Source organism: Nasonia vitripennis, chromosome 1 (assembly GCF_009193385.2).
Source record: "Nasonia vitripennis strain AsymCx chromosome 1, Nvit_psr_1.1, whole genome shotgun sequence".
Taxonomy (NCBI): domain Eukaryota; kingdom Metazoa; phylum Arthropoda; class Insecta; order Hymenoptera; family Pteromalidae; genus Nasonia; species Nasonia vitripennis.
Genome location: NC_045757.1, coordinates 3,045,158 through 3,066,617, shown reverse-complemented (window position 1 = coordinate 3,066,617; position 21,460 = coordinate 3,045,158). Strand labels below are relative to the sequence as shown.

The 21,460-nt window shown below is 38.7% G+C and overlaps 1 protein-coding gene across 21 annotated transcripts in view; it reads right to left on the bottom strand.

Annotated features, from left to right (window-relative positions):
• Positions 1-1,084: 1,084 nt before the first annotated feature.
• The window catches only part of LOC100123707 (poly(rC)-binding protein 2), a 78,325-nt gene continuing 57,949 nt past the window's right edge, over positions 1,085-21,460 (bottom strand). For 8 of the 21 annotated variants that reach the window (XM_032596349.1, XM_008204736.3, XM_032596372.1 and 5 more), the window contains 3 exons: positions 20,289-20,385; positions 19,597-19,876; positions 1,085-12,668 (listed from right to left, as the gene is read on the bottom strand). In XM_032596349.1, coding sequence (XP_032452240.1) covers positions 12,584-12,668; positions 19,597-19,876; positions 20,289-20,385 — 462 coding nt within the window. In that variant the 3' untranslated portion in view covers positions 1,085-12,583. Of the gene's footprint in view, positions 12,669-13,876; positions 16,365-17,594; positions 17,928-19,596; positions 19,884-20,288; positions 20,386-21,460 lie in introns of those variants that run through there. The other 13 variants (XM_032596344.1, XM_016984685.2, XM_032596352.1 and 10 more) reach the window with 4 other exon arrangements.

Genomic DNA, 21,460 nt, shown 5'->3' with positions numbered 1-21,460 from the left:
CAACGCGTACACCTGCACTTCTTCGGTCTGTAGAACGAGACCTTTGTCGCGGATCTCCAAGATTCTACATACAGCCTCCATGCGTGATTTCAGCAAACAAAATGTTTCCCAACTGAACTCGATCGAAGCCACATTACCGGTATCTCCTTGTTCTCGCATTAACCGTAACGCGAACTCGCTCTTCTCCGGTATTTCGTGAAACCGCTCACCACATAATATTGTGACATCATTGTCTGGAGATAGGCTAAACTCAAAACTGTCACGTAAAATGTCCAGCCTAACATATGGTGATAAAATGGGTGTTCGGTGCGCGTTAAATTCCTCCTGGAAACGCTTCTTCGAGTCCATCGTTCTTTTGGCGAGTATGTAAGTCTTAGGCTCTGAATTCAGGTCGATGTCTTCTTCACTGAGATGTACTCCAACAAGTTGATGCAGCTCCAGTAGACGCTGGTTACAGAATGAGCTAACATCGTTCAATCGGTCCTGTAGGTTCGGATGGTCGAATTGCAAGGGTAGTTGAGGGGCGGAAGGTGGGGGGGGGGGGGGGGGAAGGTAGCAATGACGTTCTGGATCAGGTATAGAGTAATTAGTCTGAATACCGAGAAGTGCACAGTACTGACCTGTGGAATTATATGTAAGAACAATGGGCTGTTCAGTTATAAAAGGGGGCGGATACTCAAATGAAAGCCAATTTTCAATGACCGTTTCTAGAATACTCTATCGGCAGAAATGAAAAATGCGTTATAACTGTTATTTAAGTATAGAAAAGTGTAATTTTATAAATATAAAAACGTGAATTTTCTTTATAGTTGTGACATTTTATAATATTTATGTCACATTTTTTTAACAGCTCTGTCACTTTCGTATAACGTATGTTTAATTAAAAAATTTAGCCGCAAAAATTAGATTTAAAAATTAATTTAACTAAAGCAAAAATTTATGCATATTTGAATAACAAATGAACAAACGTTACAATAATGATCATCCAGAGAAATTAGTAAAAGTACCGGTTAGGTAGAAAAAGGGGATGGGTACTCAAATGAAAGCCAATTCTTAGTAATGACATATGACTGTTTCTAGAATATATCGCTATATACACACTTTAATAACCAAAAAACAAACATTACAATAATAATCATAATAATAATAATATTGTTATTAATGTTTATATTATGTAATAATAGAATTGTTTATCAATCGTAGTGTAAACACTAAAAATCTTCATTTCTTCACTCTTCCTCTCTCTCTCTCTCTCTCTCTCTCTCTCTCTCTCTCTCTCTCTCTCTCGCTTTCTCTCCGTACGATCGGATCATCATATATAGAACATTGTAATGCGTTTGCCAATTCTTTTTTTTTTATTTTATTATTCGTTCCTTATATTATATCCTTATCGCCTCGGCGCGTGTATTTATTATTCTCCCTTGCTTTTATTGATAATGTATTTTATTTCATAATTAAACATTATTCGTCGATCGCTTGCACACTCGTGACTCTCGAATTGGAATTTGTTCGTTTTGAATCGTGTATACAATTATATAAGCGCATATAAGTTAATTTTTGCAGTGTACAACGAGGATCGCATATCACTTCAAACTGTTATACTCTCGTGTAAAAAGGTGAAAATTTCTTCTCGTTTTTGTAATACCTCATATTCTTGTCGCTCGAGAGCCACGAGCTTGCAGTCGTGCGCACGGGTGTGTGTGTGTGTGTCCGTTTGTGTGAGTGTACGTGTGATCTTTAGCCTTATATAGCATAGTGAATAAACGTTACAAGTGCATTATCTAAAAAATCTCTCTCTGCACAATTTACCACCTCGATGATACACAGCTCTTGAGCAGAGCTCGTTTCTCTCTTTGCAATCGTTAAATCCTTCTCGGCTTATTGTGCACATTCAAATGCACGGTTGCTTTTTTTTCTGTCGCTTTATACCTCGAAATTTGTAATATTTATTATTGCCCTTACGAACATTGAACCACCATCGATCACTATAGTAAATCCGCATATATGACGAGACGCGTTTTCTCAGGTCTATATATTTTATTTTATTTTTTCTTGTCGTGTGTCATGTATCTCTCGAAAATTCATAACGATCAAAAGGGTAATAGTACACTATTATGCTTTGTCACGTTGAAGCTCTCCGTACGGTGACCAGAGCTTGAGCTCCGATATGAAATGGAATAAGACGTCCGAGCGATATTTTTTCGATAAGAAAGAAAAAAATACCGACGACGGACCGCGTGCGCGTTCGATCGTAAGAAAATAACGTATACTTTCGAAAGGAGCGTCGGCTTTTTTGCGTCGCAAATATACCGCGAGATTTTGAGTCCGACGAGACAACTCGTCGAAGAGAGATCGATATGTAAAAATAGTCGTATTATCGTTAACGCGCTTTTTATTTATTATTATTTTTTTTTCACTCCTTTTTCGAGCTTTTCTCTGTATAAGTATGAGGATGTTTGCCCTGCACGCCGGACCTACAACATAGCTGAATACATAGCTGTGCTATAGTCTGCTGCGTACTCATGTGCCTAGCGTTGAGAGTGTCGAAGGGGATCGTCATTTAAACCAACGTGATTATTCGCATAATCATTGTGAATTTTGCAAAAACTAAGGCATTTTTAGAATCCGCAATTGAATTGTAAACGCTTTGTGCAACTCTTATGTCAATGTACAGTTTCAATATCGTATAAATAGGCTACCTCGCTTATTCTATGCAGCGAAAATCTAGAAGCAGCCTTATATTGGCATAAGAGTAGCGTAAAACGTTTGCAATTTAATTGCGGATTCTACAAGTGCCTTGGGTTTTGCAAAATTCGCAGTAATTTTGCAAAAAATAATGTTGGTTTGATCGTCGTCTCCCCTCCATCCTCTCCACATTATACATTTGAATTCGCGGCAGTCTGCATTCTGTTCTTCTATTGGTGCGTAGCGGCCATGACAGCTGAGACACGTACTGGCGCCACCTGGACCGAGCTTGCAGGGCAAACATCCTCATACGGTCGATCGCGCGACTGATCCCGTTGGTTTTGTAACTTTTGGTTTGTCATCTCCCTCGTACGATTACTCTTTTTTTTTTTTTTTATTCAAAACACAATAAAAAATTTTCATTTTCAATGAAAATTTGCGCGTTCGTGCGAGCGACGACGCGATGCGTAAATAAAAGGTTGCGAGGACCTTTGTTACAAGTGGCGTGTAAGCTCGCTCGCGCGAACGGAACTTTATTTTGAATCGCGAAAAAAAAATTAAACGAGCTATAGCGAAGGGCCTCGTTGCACAAGTCGCTATAATTATTATTACAAAAAGAGAAATTATTAGTCAGTTCGAAACACTGCAATTCTCTTAATATCTCTGATTTTATCGTTTTTTTCGTTTTATTTTTTAAGCTCTTCTACTATACCCTCCACGTTTACGTAGCAACTAATCAACAACGTAGTATTATGCACATGTCCGTTACAGATAAAAAGTATACAATCGAGAATACAAATATACGCAACAATATGTATCTCATTATTTTTGCTTGTTTTTCGACACAAGTGTCTCGTTTGTCTTGTGTGTAATGTGTGTCATCTCCTCACAAGGATCAATTATAAAGAATAAAATTCTTTCCCCGCACTATACGTACGCAACATTATTTCTCTCCGCGCACACTCTTATCACTCGCTATAATAATTTATAATATCTGCTCTCGCGGACATATATCACAATCGTTTTCGAGAAGCTCGGAAGAAGTATCATTTCTTCTTTTCAAACGAAAAAAAAAAAAAAAAAAAATCGCTTCTTTTCTTCATTAAGTGGGATAGACGCACGATTACTCTGGATATTCGCCTTCTCCTATACGCACAAGCTTTTTCCGTTCGAGAGAAACTATTATTTTTTTCTTTATGTCTTATACGCAGGGGATATCGTTATACACGGGGTGTTTCAATACATTCTTTCTTTGTATTTGGTCTTGTGAGAGAAATTTCGGAGACGTCTTCGTTATTTTCTTTGCTACAGTCTTGTGGTATATGGTATATAGGTATATAGCATCTCTCACCTTCTCTCTCTCTCTCTCTCGTCGCGGTCAATATAAGGGTGTCGTCGTATATTTATATATAGGATCAACGGATCTCGTTCGTGTTTCTAATACGAGGGTTAGATACAAAGCCATGAAAGTTAATGTTGATACACGTTTAAAAATCGACAAAGGAGCTGATAATAGCTAAAATTCTGATATGTAGACAGTATACACGTGGAATCAACCGAGATATGTGTCTGTGTCGGTGTGATATAATAACTATATATAATCATGCCTCTTAATTTTTTTTCCCTCTCGTCTCTATAGCTTTAAAGCACTTTTACCCGCCGATCGGCAATAATCTTATACAACTCGCTCGATAAGAGATCGACTTGAAGACTGTGGTCGATTATTTATTATTATTATTTTTTTTTTTCAAACTAAGATCCTCCGAGGAGTGACTACTATAGCTAATATACATGACGATAGATCGGATAGATGCGCGATTTTTCTCTTCGCCTCGCTTTTATATATAAGTATAGGTATATCTTGCGGAGCGACGCTTGTTAGTGTAAGTGTGTACATTATACAATACTATGCATGTGTGCACCCTTATTCCTCTCACATAATCGCCTTCATCGCTATATCATAATCATCTCCTTATATAATTCAGCTTGCTATGCGTATTATATTAATAATCATAATAATAATAGTTACATTTACGATCTATATCCATGTTAAACTTCGCTTTATTATCTCTTCCGCTCTCGCTCTTTTTATACATATAAATATTGCCAGTAGCAGACAATAATTTTACAAAACGTTATATACCCTGGAATAATGTGTGTGTGTGTGTGGGTGTGTGTGTGTGTGTGCCGCGTCTACAATAAGACTCGACGGCGAATTCCTTCGTCGTTTATCTATAAAAGAAGAAGAGTGCGTGTATAGACAAATACATCATCACAATATAGCAAAACAACTTTTCTATTCTTTGCCCTCGAGCCTATGTCGCGGATCAACGAATTATACACATCACGTAGTATTACAAATATTAAACACTCGCGTCGTATCTTTGACCATGTCCCGCGCTTCTCACTTTACAATATGTGCAAATTTTATATGCTCACGTTATTTATTTTTATTAATTTTTGTTTTCTCGACCTTCTCCCTCTCGTTACTCCTTTTCGGCGGGTTAATTCGTGTCGCGTTAAAAATTTAAATACACGTAATATTACTCGTATTATCATTAGTTTATTTTTTATTTGTTTTTTCTCTTATTATGACCCTGTTTTCTTAAAGGCTTCGTAACGTAAGTTTTTGTTTGTTATTCTCTCTCTCTCTCTCTCTCTCTATTTCTCTTCTCGTTTTTTCTTTATACGCTAGCTCTCGTGTGCTGTCTGTTTATAATATGGTGCGAACAGGAGCTAGTGCATCGTAGAGATCGTGTCATTTCACAGACTGAATTAGCCTTTCATTTTTTTTTTTTTTCGTTATTATCATTGGGATGTGAGAATATTTATAGAATACAGGTGTTTACAGTATTAATTCCGCGGAAGAAGCTCTCGGGGAAGACGTGTCGCGCCGATGCGCACTTTAATGCGTCGGTACAGAAAAAACTAAGAATATAAAGAAATCATAACAAAAGGCTTTATTAACAAACTTGAATTTATTGAAAAAAAATCGTCATCGTAGTTCTCAATGCGAAGATCATAATATATATATGTACTTAACAACATAAAGTCTCAAACGAAATTCCTTAAGAGTAAACATAAATTATATAATATTTCGTTAAATATATCATCCAAAATAGTGAAGAAGAAGAACATAACTGTTATATTGCATGTTTGTGTGCGCGCGAAAGAAAAGAAAAATAATCGGGGATATTATATAAGTATCGTATAGAAAGTGTGATCCTCGGCGCAGCGCGAGAACATTCTACTTCTTTTTTTTTTTTTTTTTACACAAAGCTCGCTTTTTTCATATACAGAGAAAAACCATATCGTTTACATCAGAGACATACAGAGCGCTTGGGAAGTGGGTTATTATTCCGTCGGTTTTTTGTTTGGCACGCGTTCACGACTGATCGGTAATATTTTTTTTTCTCGTTTTTGGCACGTCTGCTCTTGGATATAATGCTTGGCACACAATTGTATATTATTTCTCTCTCTCTCTCTCTCTCTCTCTCTCGCTCTCTCTCTCTCTCTCTCTCTCTCTCTTTCACAATCTTCCCGCAGTAGCGTGTCTGGTGTGTACAAAAAATACGCCTCGAAAATCTAGCGCTCGCCCCACGACGTGTGTTATTGTGTGTGTATTGTGTGTGTGTGTGACCTTTCTTTCTTCGACGATAATATTAACGTCATTTTCGTATGTGCAAGTGTGAGTGTGTGTGTGTGTATGTCTCGCGTGGTTAGTCTACTGACTCGAAAAAGGGTAAATCAAGCGGCGAGCGCGACTCAATATATCCTATAAAAACTAAGTTATTATTTCTTAGCTGATTGCCTTGTGTTTTAAGTTTGGAAATCGGCGCCGATCGACCGATTTTTTTTTTTCTTTGTTGGCTCGTCGCAATGCGATTAGTTAATAATAACGATAGCTCGGCGCCGATTTCGCGCAGTAAGGTTAAGGCCCCTGCACTAACGGATTGCTCTACGCCACAACAGAATCTACCGTCGTACGTCGATCCTCGACAATTTTTTTACTCCTTATTTTTATTACATCCTCCCAAGTGTCGCATCCCCACCTCACGCTCTCTCAACGAAATACAAAGTATACATGTATAGAACTTATGCGTTACATATATTGTATAGACTTATTAACGAATGAACAATTTTTTCTCTTATTCCTTATATATGCGTATAATATTAGATATCACTTTCCAAAGTTTTTTTTCTTCATCTTTTGTCATCGAAGTCTAGAAAGAAAGTGAGCAGCTGTTGAGTGTTTTTTTTTTTTAATTCGAATTCGAAGAAAGAATACTACTAAAGGCAATTGGCACAGTTGGCCGTCAGGCGCGACTTTCCGTTTTTCTTTTTTTTGCACATTTTTTCTTCACTCGCTTGAAAATGCCTGTATATAACTTCTCTCGATTCTCTTCCCCTCAATCAACGTACGATAGAATTATAATTAGCTACGGAAGTACACGTATACCAATATTAAAACGTACACAAGTTTATTCCTTATACGAGACTTTTTATACGCCGATGAATTTGTTTTCTTTCTTTTTTTTTTTTGTCATTTTGTCTTCTTTATTTTTAGTTAAAAACTTGTCCTGTGTGTGAGACTGTGTACTTTAGTTTAAATTTGCTTCGCTATAGATTATTACTGTAACTGTAAAATACACGCATTACACGAGTTAGCGGCGAACAAAGCGATTTTCACAGGCGGCTGTAATACGACGATGCTTAAGATTTAAACGCGAAAAATGATTGTATTTTCATTATTTTGTTGTCGACCAGCGTTGCTGTGAAAATCGCTTTCGAGTTCACGCGCGCGTAGAGTTTACACTGCGAGACGAAAACCTTTTATTATTATTATTATTAATTCTCTTCCACATGTATTTTTTTCCTGGTATTTTGTGTTATTATACTCTTTAATCAACAATTATACGGCTGAGTATTTATTGGATGTGTGTATAGGTGTGTTATTTTTTTTCAATGGCAAAAATTACGTTCGATAGACGGTTAGTAAGTAATGCTTCTCGATACACTTAGCATATTGTATATAATACGTGTGTCTGGCTTTTGCTGTTTTTTTCTTTTCATTGAAATCAGTATGCATTCGAGGTTCGGATATGACAAGTCCGTGAAACGCATGATACATAGTCTCAAACGAAACGGTTTGGAGCAGCTGGACTCATTGATGTACGAGCACGCGCGTGGCTGTTTTTTGTTTGTTTCTTCCCTTCGTTTTACTTAGTGTAGCGATATATTATAGAATAGAGGATAAAATAATCGTATAGCCTAACGTCTTATATGTGTCAACGGATATGTTCTGGAGGTTATAGTTTTTTTTTTAGTTTTCGCATTATTATACGACGATGATTTCTCTTTACTTCATTACGCCTTAAACCTTCCTTTGTTTCCGCAATTTCTTCCTGTTGTATATTCATTATTTTTATCGGTAATTCAATGTCTTCCTTGTTTAAGAAAGGACCCGAGTGAACGCGCGTGTTAAAGAAAAGCGTATCGTTTTATACGTTATCCGTACTCTGTATAGAATAATCAAGCAAAAATAGATAATATATTTAGGGACTCAGTCTTCTTAATTGCATATTTCATCTACTGATCGTCGAAAAATAAATCCGTCCTCGAACGGCGAGTCGCGCGCTCGTGTTTTAGAACCAAGGTTCGGTGCGACGAATTTTTCTTTTATATTTGGTTCGAACGCGAAAGACAATAGAGTTTTCTAAACGTTTTCTTTTCTTTACTGAAGGATCCTCTAAGACTTTCGAGTGAAAAACTTTCACTCAGATCTTTCCTTAAGTACAACGAGGTCGAAGAAAGTCGAAAAAGCCGCTTATCATCGTTATTATTCATTATCCGTTATTATTACTCATTATTATTATATTCATTATTACGTTATTGTTAATATTATTATTATTTGCTTTCTTCTCGGCGTGATTTGACCCTTACAATATGTTGCAGAGATTCAGGGATCTGGTCCGCTCTGATTATGTTATAGCAGAAAAGAACTGTCTTTAACAATATTTTTTATCTCTTTTTTGTTTAATTATCATTTGCTTGTTTATTCTTTAATATTTTTTATTTTTCACGCAGTGGTGCACTGGATGCTCCGCGAGCGAAAGTTCTAAAATTTGCTTTAATCATACTGTTATAAAAATAATTGTGTGTATCGGTGAAGGTTCTTGCTTTGTTCCGTGTCGACAAAATAATTTCATAATAAACCATTGCGATTAGCGCAGTTGTATAGCAAACGCGTATAATGTGTTTGAACGACAACTTCTTATAAATACCGTTACACGAATTAGTCTTATATAATATATAATAATATATTTTGTATATATAAATAAATGATTCGTGCTAGCATCAAGTTAAAATTAGACGAAAGAAAAAGAATGGAGATATATAATGGAAAAGAAATAAGTGAAGTACGCGACAAAAATGTATACAAACACGTAAAAGTAAAAAAATCGACTTTTCGCTCGAGGCTGCATCCCGAAGAAAAACTTCAGACCTACATTATCCATTCGCAATGCGCCTTTAAAAAGTCGTCCTTAACTATAAATAACCTATAATCAATTCTAATCACAGCAATATTTATTGTTGATATACACAATCATACAGCGTCTCTCACTAAGTGTTTTCTCATTATTTCTGTTTTTTTTAATGTAAATTTACTTATTTGCTCTTCCGCTGCCAGAGGCTTGTTCTTATCTCTCTCCACTCGCGAAACCCTCTAAACTCCTTAATTACAATTTCAGTTTCTCTGATTTTTGCCAATAATTTGACTTCGCCGATACGCTTCATTTGTCGAGAGTCGGTTCTTTTTTCGTGAAAATTGGGAAGAAAATAAGTCGCGCTCTACTAATCGTTACAGCAAAACATTTTAATTTTCATACACAATTATGAACACATAATTTATTAAAACGATACACAATAAACAACAATACGATATCGATTACAAAAAACAAAAAAACAATAATATAAATTTCGACGATATTAATTTTGTACAGTATACTTTATTATTATTGTCATGAAAATCAATAACAATTTAGAACGCCGAAATTCAACAAGATCAAACAAAACCAATAATATTAAAAAGAAAACGAAATGAAAATATTTTTCAGCCAAATGAAAACACAAGTCGCGGAGTTCGCGGCGAGACGAACGATCGCTTTGATCTCTCCGTCGAACATCCAAAATTTTCCGCGTTATATATAAGCGAAAGACATTGTGTACAAAAAAGGCACTTCGCGCAGCTTGCGGTTTGCTCTATTTTAAAAAGCGGAGATGATTGTTCAATACTTTCGGCCACAAGGGCGTATATTGTAAATTTAAAAAAATCAAGGATATAAAAAATTTTGTAGCGAAATAGACTTGCTTGTCCTCCTCTTTTTCGAAGCCCACCGTTCACAAATCATAACAACGAACAAACGTTCTCTTTTATTATTTACAAAAAAAATACTACTTTAAAAGAGTAAAATAAATGTATGATTTTGTATTTACAAGCACTTTTTGCCCCTTTTATCTTCAGAAAACAACAGTTGTATACGTAATACAATAAAAGCCAATAACAAACAATGCGCATTAATTAATATTAGCATCATACCGGTAAACGTAATGATAGACTGTGTAAACGCGACTCGCGCCGGAAGATTTCACATTTTCGAATGTACTAACATTTTCTGTTCTCAAAGTGAATTCAAAGAAATAAGAAAATTAAGAAATTGCTCTTTGGCACAGGCCGGAAGCGCGTGAACTCGTGGATATGTTTTCTTTTAAAATTTCAGTCCAAGGTCTAAGCTAGGCATCGCCCGAGGCGAAAAATTCGAATATTATTGCTTTTCCCGCCGCTCGACTTGAGTTTCTTGGTCGTTCGAGTGGTCAGAAAGGTTCAACCGTTGCATTCAAAGCCTTTTGAATAATGAATTCTATTCCTTAATTATACATTAACATTACGATGTAAGAACGGAAAAGCTCGACCGTATTCCGCGATTCAGTGTGGTGAAATTTGATTTCTTCTTCGAGGATCAGATAAACCTTATACCAAATCTAAAATAAAAATGATGGATCAAATGTTGCGCGGGTCTCGAGGGAGGGAGTTTGACGCGCCTCTTAATCTCATCTTCATCGCTAATATTTTTATCTAGTTAATTTCTTCCTTTCTATCGTATAATAAATATATATAATATATATATATATAATATATCCTTATTTGTAATCCTTGTTATAATTTCATTTGTTTCTTACTTCTTTCCCGTCTACCATTTTATTTCGCATTTTTACGCCACAAAAGAAGCCACTTTTTTCTAAAGTTAACTGCGCGATGACTACATTTCGCTCGACCACTTTTCGCACTCTCTCTCTCTCTCTCTCTCTCTCTCTTTCTCTCTCTCTCTATTTAAAAATGAAATCTCGATTTCGTATTCCTATCCTTCCGCGGACGGCGAATCGAAGCCGTTGGTTATCCTCGTGTTGGAAAGAAATTTACCCTTCGATTTAGAATTTCGCGTTTGGAACCAAAAGATCCGGTACAGATAATCGACGAAATTTTATACATCGCTTTGCTATTTTGTTGCCACAAACGCTCGTTTGCATTTGTATCATATAAAATTTACTCAACGAAAAACTCACAACGCTTTTTGTACACTTGCGCCTAAACCTAATTGCTACGCAATATAATTAAATTTATATATAGTCAAATCACAAATGGGGCCACTTTTAGCTAACTCATCGAATCACAATTTTTGCAAATACAATCAGGTATACGAACTTCCGTCAATATCGACGGTAAAAAGAAAGAAAAAACACAAAAGTAAAACTTGACCCGGAGTCGATTAATTCGAGACAGGACGTGCGCCTATGCGCGTAAAACGTCTCACTCGTGTATCCAACTAGCGAATATAATAAAAATGCTAACCCAGATTCACGAAATTATGATAAATATAATAAGTCATCGTCAATAATAATAATAGTTAATATACATGTTAATGATGTACAAGTTCCTCCGCATGCGGTCTCTTTCTCTCTCTTGACACTTATAATACGCAACCTCCTCGAAAAACCCTCCTCCTTCTCATATCCGCGTCTCTCGGAATTAGCTTCTGTTGTTTTATTTTTATTTTTTATTAAATATAAAAATGAAAACTAACGTATCTTTGGCTTGTTCCCTTTACCAATCGGCAGCAGCGTTTGGGGCTGCGGCGTGCTTAATTTTTTTTTCAAGATTTTTTTGTGTTTACTCATCGTTTGTCATCTTAAATCTTTTGTACAGTTTTGTACACTCAAGTGTTCATAATAATCCCTCTACACCTATACGCGTGATCGCCGACAGAAACATGTCCGTCCAGCCGCGACGTCATCATAATTTAATCTTACGTTTTTTTTTCTTCTTGTCCTCGTGTGTTTGTGTGTATGCATATGTAAGTGTATGTGTATCATATACGCGAGCTACTACCTCACGTCGAAAAGCCTGCCTCCGGCTAAACATCATCATTATCAACCTCTTTCCCCGATGTGATTACATATATTCGCGGAAAAAAATCGACGCAAAAGAGCGAGCCAGTGTTGTGTGAACACATGTCGTGGTCCAGTGCCGTGGTCGCCTCGATTGGCTCGCTTCCTCATCACCTGCACTCTCTCTATCTCTCTTACTCTCTCACTCTCGCTCATCATCCTGGCACTCATTCTCCTGGCATCACACGCGCGTCTTATTTATAAACCTCCAACAAATCTATCTCTTTCTCTCTCGCCAACAAACAAAAGGAAGCCGAAACGCTTCTCTCTTTCGAAAAAATTACTCCCCGTGTAGCCGACTCGGGGACAACTCCTCGATTGTCGGACGACGACGACGACTGTGGCTTACGACGACAACGAGGTCGGCGCAACTCCAGCAGCGCGAATGTCCCTAGTGAATTGGCGATTTGACGATGTGGTTGGGCGTGATGTACTGAAACGCCGGTATCGCCATGCCGCCAGTTTCGAGTGATATCCTGAAACAGAAGAGTCGAGCGTCAAAAATTTTTCTATTTTATTTTTCGTCTTAACTACCAAATCCTTTTGGGGCGAGAAGCGAGAATTTGTTGAAATTATTCTCGCTTCTCGTCGCAATCATCGGACATATATGTATACGAATACAATACACCTGCGCCAGCAATTGCTTTGTGTATTCGATTCGATATTGTGCAATTGAGAGATGAGCCTCGTAAGGCGAATTCAAAGTTATTGCTGACGCGAAAGCTCCACTTTCGAAAGAGAGAACAACTTGGTAACTGGTCGTTATATTTTGCAAACAAGGCCGTATTCTCTTCCTCTCTTGCTCTCACGTTCGAAGGAGGACGATCAATTATTATATTTGTCGAGTAGAAAAAAAAATGCTTTTCCATTCGGCAGAAGAGCCACGGCATGCTAGAAGTGATTCAAATGATTCTCGCAGCGTTTAACGCTTACATGTGCTTTGCAATGAAAGGAAGAAAGTCGTTTGATTATAGGATAAGTATAAAATCAAAAGAAAAATAAGAAAAATTTTAATGACATAATGACACACTTTGCTTCTGACAAGTGTCGGTATAGACATGTAGACAAATGCAACCGTTTCATTTTTTTTCCTCGCAAATGAGATCCGTCTTTGTTAAGTACATCAGGTGGACAAAGTTTTTTTTCGATCTTCTCGATACAAATACAATGTATACGTATAGACACAAAGAAAGACAGACGGCTTTGCCGGATAAAAAATACGATTGAACGGGATCAGTAGATTAAGAGGACTAAAAAGGAGCGGATGGTGCTTACCGAAGATGGGCGAGGAGCCTGGGTCAAGTTGGTTGGATGGATACATCTTCTCTCTTTTTCTCTTTCTCTCTTAATTTTCTTTCGCTCTCTCGGCTTTTCGTTCGTTTTTTTAAACATCTCTCTCATTGAACGTGTTTCTCGCTCTCCATCATCGTCACTTTGGTTCGACTTTTTTCATTTTCGCTCAATTGATCACGAGTTTATCGATCGGTATGTGTTTAAAAAAATGTGTACACAGACAGAGCTTATACTAAATCTACTTAAGCTTATGATGTATAGAATGTCAGAAAAATAAGTGTATTATGTAGTTGCAAACTCGAAGCTGGCTTGCTTGAATTAATCAACAGTTCGAGCAGCTGCGAGCTTTTGAGGAAGGCTTCAAGAGATTGTACACGCCATAGTGATGCTGTTATTTTTTTGTATTAAACACGCCTAGCTCTTTATTTATTAAGATGATACAGAGTAGCCAATTGCTAAGCACACAATCGACGTTTATTAATATTCAAAAGAGGAAATTCAGCGCGACTTTCCACTATCAATGTCCTTCACGCTTGACGTATCTCTCGCTCGATTATTTTTCTCTTTCACACATACTCTCTTTCTCGCTCTCACTCACGAATTATTACAAAAAAATTCCTTGTCTTTTTTTCTTTTTTCCATCTTTATTGTCTTGATAACAAAAAAAATATATATATATATTTGTATAAAGTAATCGTTCGCTGATAATCGATGCGAGTATACGAAGTATGACCACAAATTCGGAATATAACAAAATACAATGTATCGAAAATGTTGGTTCGCTATTTACGTCGTGACGCCTCCTTTACTTTTCCGTGTAATTCGTAAGTCTTAAAAATAAATCGGCCCTACCGGGGACCGGGCAAAATTTCCTCATTTTTTTCTCGCTTACGGGTATAAACAGAAAAAAGTGTTCAATTTTTGCTTGCGATTCGCTGATTCTTTCTTTACATATTCAAAAAAAAGTCGAAAAAATTCGCGGAATGTCGACGCGCACTCTGAACTGTTTTCTTTCTGAATTCATTCTATGCTCGGATTTTTCTTTTTTACTTGTATATGCGCTCTCACACAAACGCGGGTCGCGAAAACTTCTGTACATTCGAAAATACGTATAGTAGCAAGAGAAAGGACAGAAAAAAAGTAAAATGCTGTTCACACGCTGAACTCGCGACAAACAGAGAGATATGGATTCTCGCTAAACTCTATTGTACTCATACATTAGTACTCGTAAAGTTACAGTGATAGAATATAATATTTATATACGAATATGTATATACGTAGAATTATCATATTTTTCTTTTAATAGTAGTGATTATTCCAAGTACCAGAAAAAGAGATTCCTTATCTCAGGACACTAAGCTCTACTTCTTTATCCAACAAAAATGATTTGCCCTTAAGCCAAGGTCTACAACTCGCTTCTCTCTTTTTTTCTTCTTTCTTATTTTTATCCTCAAAATTTCATCTCGGTCATTTTCGACAGTTACAATGATTACGACTTCTGCTTACGCGACTAAACGAAATATGCAAGTCTATAGCTTTTCCACGAGAATACATGTACACTATTCAAAACGTCTGTTCATTTTGTATTCTTATACAACTCACTCACGCACATTCATTCCACCTCGTGACGTTTGCATCCTCAAAGAAAGAAGAAAAAAACGCTCGATTCGTATCACAAGTACAAGAAAAAATAACCAGAAAACAATATACGAGTCAAAAAATAGTTACTTCGTAGTGATAAAATCGGATAAATGGCTATTCGCTAGAAAAAAGTAGTAGTAGTAGTAATAATAATAATAATAATAATAAATGAAGCGGAACAGACTGATTGAAGTCGCGCGTGATTGTGTGTACAACGTTCTCTAAAAATACGCGTGCTGTTCATTTTAAAATCCGCCGTGACATAACACTCCGAAAGAGAAGCGCGCAAATTTGTCAATCTTATCGGCAGAAGAAGACAAAAGTCCTACACAAAAGAAGATAAGGTACACGCGCTGGTATACCGTCTATATCTGTTTACAAAAAAAAACTCATCGTCGTTCTACATCGGTGTCTCCATACAGTATTTTCAGCGTAATGATTCTTTGTGAAACAGGATATACAGACTAATTTTGGCACAGACGATCCCCTGTACATACATACATCAGTTTATATTATTTTCAAAGTCCAAGAGAAACTGTAAACGTGTAGCGACGAATTAAAATGAAAAATCCTGCTTCAGTCCGAATGACCAGGCTGTGTGTCTGTGTGTGTGTGTATTCAGTACAATAAGAACGGTATTATTAAGTGTGAGCAAAACGTGTGTGTAGGGAAGTATACAATAATAATGATCAGAATAATTGTCTTCGTGTATTACAATAGAATCGAATGATAAAGCTGTGTGTATGTGTGTGTGTGTCTATGTAAGTTTATCATGTGCGCGCATGTCACTCGATCAGTTGTTGTTGTTCTCTGCCGAGTCGCCATTGCTGGCGCTAGTTGTACCAAGGACAACTCAATAAGGATTGTACTTGGCGCGCTCGGACTTAAACTTGCCGCTGTCGATGGGTCCTGGTGCGCTGGGACTCCTGAGTCTCGGTGTGAAAGCCTTGTGGGAACGATGGACGCCCGTCGTCTGGACTGGCAAAGCGGTAGCCGCGGCGCCCGCTGCGCCCCCTAGCAGCTCGGTTAAACCGCCGAGAGCGGTGAGACTCGAGAGGGCGTTGAGGGCGCCCGGCTTGCTTAACAGCTGTGCCAGTGGGATGGCGCTGGCCAAGGGAGAGGCAGTGGTAGTGGTGGTAGAGGGGGAAGTAGCACTGGCCCCGGTCGCCCCGGGAGTTGTGCCGCTGCCAGGGTTTTGGGTATTTTGGGCCTCTAGGTTAGCTTTCTGCAGTTCGACACTGGGGAACAAGACAACAAATAATGTCAGAGATTGAGGCAGTTTTAGGATTTCATTCAGGATTGTTTGCTTATAAACGTCGATGAGCTCTCGAGTCGAGAGCGATTGCTTCCAGCCCTAGAGCCCGGAGATCCGAGTGTATGCGGATGCTTCTTTCTACGTGTTTTGATGTGTTTCAGAATAGTATGTATGTCAAATGCCAGGAATCGCTACTACTGGGATCAGGACTTTAAGGCTGCAACTAAACTCACTCTCTCGTGCCGAGGACCATCGACGTGTCTCAACTTAATTATAATCTTTGCTCGTATTATTAAGATAAGATCGAAAGCAAAAAGATTCATAGTTTTAGTAACGTGAATCGTAATGATGAAGAAGTGAGAGTATTGAGAAAAAAAAATTATAATTTGTAAGACAGACAATTGGTCAATCCACGATGAACGAGTTGCGAAAAAAAGCATACCACACTCAAACATGGTGGCTTGACCATAGTGAAGAAAGAAAGTTTAGATGAGGTAAATTATAATTATAGTTCGAGAGTTGGCGCAATTACTAAAGAAATATAGAATTAGTGAAAAATCAAAGTTAGAATAATCAAATGGATAGAACTTAATAAATTTCGCATGCTGGCCGCGATATCGCACGCGCGTTGCTGATATTGCGTCCGGTTTACGAAAACGGCTGCTCGATGCCCCGTACACACTTATACGGGCACCGAACAAGCGCCAAATTAAAACAAAAACAAGCAGGAACGTGGTACTTCGTATTTCCGCAAATCTACATCGAATCGTCTTTTTGAAAAAAACAAATCTCAAGCAGTACGCGTGAAAATACAAAGTTTACCGGGAGAAACGGGTGATTATTCGTCCTTGGAATACCAAAAAAGATTTAGCGTGTTTTTGCGAAGCCACCAGGTCCCTGCTTCTACGAAAAAATAAAATAACAAAAAAAAACACGCGATCTGCACTTTACCGACTGGAGAGTCGAATCGCAAAAATCAACAAACAAAATGAAATCAAGGAATGACTGAAAAATGAGTAGTCAATCTACCGATGATCCACATTTCTTAATCATTATGATATACAGGATAAAAGAACAGACATGAGAGCAACGTTCCAGGAGGAAAAAGTGCAGGTCGCGCAATGGATGGAGTGCAACTTGGGGGGTGTTTGGGAGACTCGTCGATAAAGTACGCAATAATAAATCATGGCAAATGGAGAAAAACACTGGAGGATCACAATGGCATTGTCTTTTTTTGTGTTTTACTCGATGGTTATTATATATGTAGTAGTAAGGTGAGTGACATCTGGAATAAAATATATATATATATATATAATGGATTATAATTATAATGCGTTGAAGGTGCGCATGGTTGGTAAGGCCTTGGACTGGTGTGTTTGATTCTTATTACGGATCTGTAGGCAGGTGTTCCGATTGATTTTTTCTCTCAACAAATTGCTCAAAGCCCGTGTCCTCGAACGACCATCTCGATACCGAGATCGTCGTGCGGAAGAATATACATGTAAATCGATTGCGTATGCGTAGCCATGTCACACGAGTTTGAACACTAAAAAAAAAAATGAAAATTAATATAAGTCACTGTATGCACACCGTGCCAAAAAAGCAAATAAATAAAAGTCGGGTAAAATCAAACGCGAGATTCTTTTCGATGAAGCTCTGATAATCGGACGTGCGACATGAGTAAGCGCAAAAACGATGTAATGAATATTAAAAAAAAAAAAAGAAAAAAAACAAGCGTAAGCGCGAAGAGGCTTCCAGCTGCTTTTTACTGCGCGTGTTAGTGTGAAATCAGGCGTTAATTGGATTATGACATTAATTAAACTCGAAAGTGTTACACTACTGTTATACCAATAACAAAAAAAGTATAGTCGTGTACGACGGAAGTGGAAGCCTCTCGAGTGTGAAGATTTTTCTTTTTTCTTATACGCTGACCCACTCGACTCGGAGAAAAAATATCATTTAGTGCATATCGACTTTGTACTTAAAAAAAAAATGAAAAAAAAATTAAAGAAGCACATGTTGCATTGTTGCACAAAATAAAAAAAACAAAATAGTAGTATCAATGAAGGATCACTTATGTTATCATGACAGGATCGTATACATGAACTATAATGGACTTTTATCTCCGAGTTCAGTCCGAGGAAAGGATGTTACATGTCTTTGACGAATGATATCACCTTTTGGAACAGGGGAAAGAGTATTTTCGCAACCATCGGTAACGCGTCGTTTGTATGTCAGCTCGTCCATTTCTCTGCATTTAGAACTGGACGATTTTGCAAATTCAGCGTTACCCAAAGGTCCATTAGGTGGAAGCATAATTTGATCTTGAAATAAAGGAGTAGAAGAATGTCGTTATACGAGTGTGGACAGTTGAGTCTTCAGGATTCTCAAGGTATTGTATATTTGTCTGGACCTGGAAGTATTATACAGGACCTGGAAATAAAGGGATTAGAGAACAGTCGTTGATCTTGGGAAGCCGCAGCTGCCGCATTTCTCTTCGTGGATTTGTCCGCCGCCGCCGCTGCTGCTGCTGCTGCTGCTGCTCGATGCTTTATGACGCTGCTGTGGTACGTATCTTACGAGCTATTGGGGCTGGAGATGACCCATTTTTTTTTTGTAGCTCTATTACACACATATCTCGACCACTTTGTTCCATCGTCTCACTCTTTTGGCATTACCGCCTTTTATGTCATGTTCACCTCTGTATTTATAGTCTTTACCTTCGAGTCGTCAAACTTTGTACCCCTGCGACAATGACGCGTGCGATCCTTCCTCCTCTTTTTTCTCTCATTTTCTCAAAAGTAGGCTTCTTATACAATGGAACAAAGCACGCATAATCGTCACAGGCGAAGAAGTATGTACAGTCAACTCCCTTCGACGTGAAGATCAAAGGGCGACCTAGAAAGACTGATGTGCGCGCAGCAGAAGGATCGATTCGCCACTTCCTTTTTATCATCTTTCTATCGACACATCCTCGCAATGGAGTATAGACTCTTGTATCCGTGTATCTTTTACCCTCAAACAGCCACGTTTGGTGTACAATAACCTAACACGCGTATCAACTATCACTCGCGCCAATGATATTCGCTCATAAGAGAGAAATCCGATCGGATCGGATATATTCGAGTTTGGGGGGTATAACGGTGCGGAGACAAGAAGATCATGAAAAGGGGCTATACGTAAGAGTATAATCACACTGCAATTGGTGGACTCACCTCATGTTGATGAGATACTGGGCGAGCGCGACCGAGTCCGGATTACCGGTAATGGTGATGGTACGATCCGTTGGTCCACCCTCGCGTTCCTCGCAGTTGCTGATGCGGATCATGGCTCCGGAAATCTGACGGATCTCGGCGATCTTGGTGCCACCCTTGCCGATGATACAGCCGATCAACTCGTTCGGCACCGTCATCTCGTGCGTCTGGTTGTTGGCCGCAGGTTGCTGTCGGTTTGCGTTGTTGGTACGCAACTGACTTCCGGCCAGTGCTGCCAATGCTAGGCCGTCAGGTTCATCGAAAAATGATATTCAAATTAATGATCCACTCTTTCGGTGCTCACCTCATGGCTTCCTCCAATTCGAACGATTCACGCGCGAGGAGAAAGACCATAACCTCACTCGCAGATGGCGCTAGTAACAGTTTCGAATGCGTAATTTCGCGCTAACAATCGTCGGCGTCACTCGTCATACAGCGCCATCTGGACTGAAGTTAATTGCGAAAACGTCAAAACCGCATACTGCGCAGACACTGCCGACTCCATCAGAGCCATCACGGCCGATCGAGCTTTCAGCGCAGAGCTATCTACGTATATACACGCAGGCTTTTTTCCCGAACAATTTCCTCGCGGCTCACCGAAGATACGGTGGCGTAGTGCGGGAAATTGCATTGCACAGAGAAACGGAAATTACCTGCTGGGTTGAGACCTCCGGTATTCGCCGGCGCTGCGAGTCCGCCGAGGCCGAGAGCGGCTAGTCCGGCCAATGGACTGCTGCCGAGCTTGCCCATCTGTAACAGCGACGAAAGCAAACGCAAAAGCGTCGACGATGAGTACTTGGACTTTCGGGACTCACTTTCAGGGGATTTTTTTTATCTTTTTATTGTGTGTGGTGGTCAACAGATTCTTTGCTGGGATTTATAATAATAATATAATAACGGGCTATTCGTTGCGGGGATCTTTTTTTCAATATTTTACAGGGGCCACACTATATGTAAATCATAATAATAATAAAAACGCGAACGAGTAACATTAAAACAACTATACGAGCGCTCGCGAATCCTTCCTTCTACCCCTTCCTCTCCTCTTATCATTCGTTCTGACTTTACGCGTGTATCGCACACCAATACGTATTCACGCGTTTGTTTTTTATCTCGACCATATACTACTGCGCGTCGCGCTATCTCTCCTTTTTCAACACAATAACTATACTACACGTCCTCTCGCGACTTCCTCTTTCTGTCGCACAGTCTATAAATGTGTGCATAAACGTAAGAGCGGCTAAACAATGATCGTCGATCCGTTAAATTGTTTACACCTTTCTTTCTCTCTCTCTCTCTCTCTCTCTCTCTCTCTCTCTCTCTCTCTCTCTCTCTCTCTCTCTCCCGATGAATTCGCTCGAGGCTCGTGCAGCGATATATAGATATACCAGGCGCACATCAGGGAAAGAGATGAGGCGCATCGCTAATGACAGCCAGATTGGAGTTAACGGAGGGGTCGTCGCGCGCGCAAATCGAGTTTGAAATACACGCGGGTGTCTGTCTCCCCCCTTGCCCCCCTCCCTCCTCTAGCCTCACCCAATATGACCATTACCCTCTGCGCTGGTACTTCCCCTCCGTCACTTTTATCTCTATAAATACATGTACACGTTTTACGCGACGAAAAAAGTGGGCTATCGATCATTTGAGGTCACACGCGGTGCGCGCAGCATCGCGAATCGTCGCTCTTACGTTGCAAAACTCGTCGATCATAAACTATATAACTCCCCGAGAGTTATATATAAATATGTATGTTACATGTAAGCTACTTTTCAGTGAACAGTGTAACAATTTAACAGACGACTAAATTCTACCAACTATTTATATA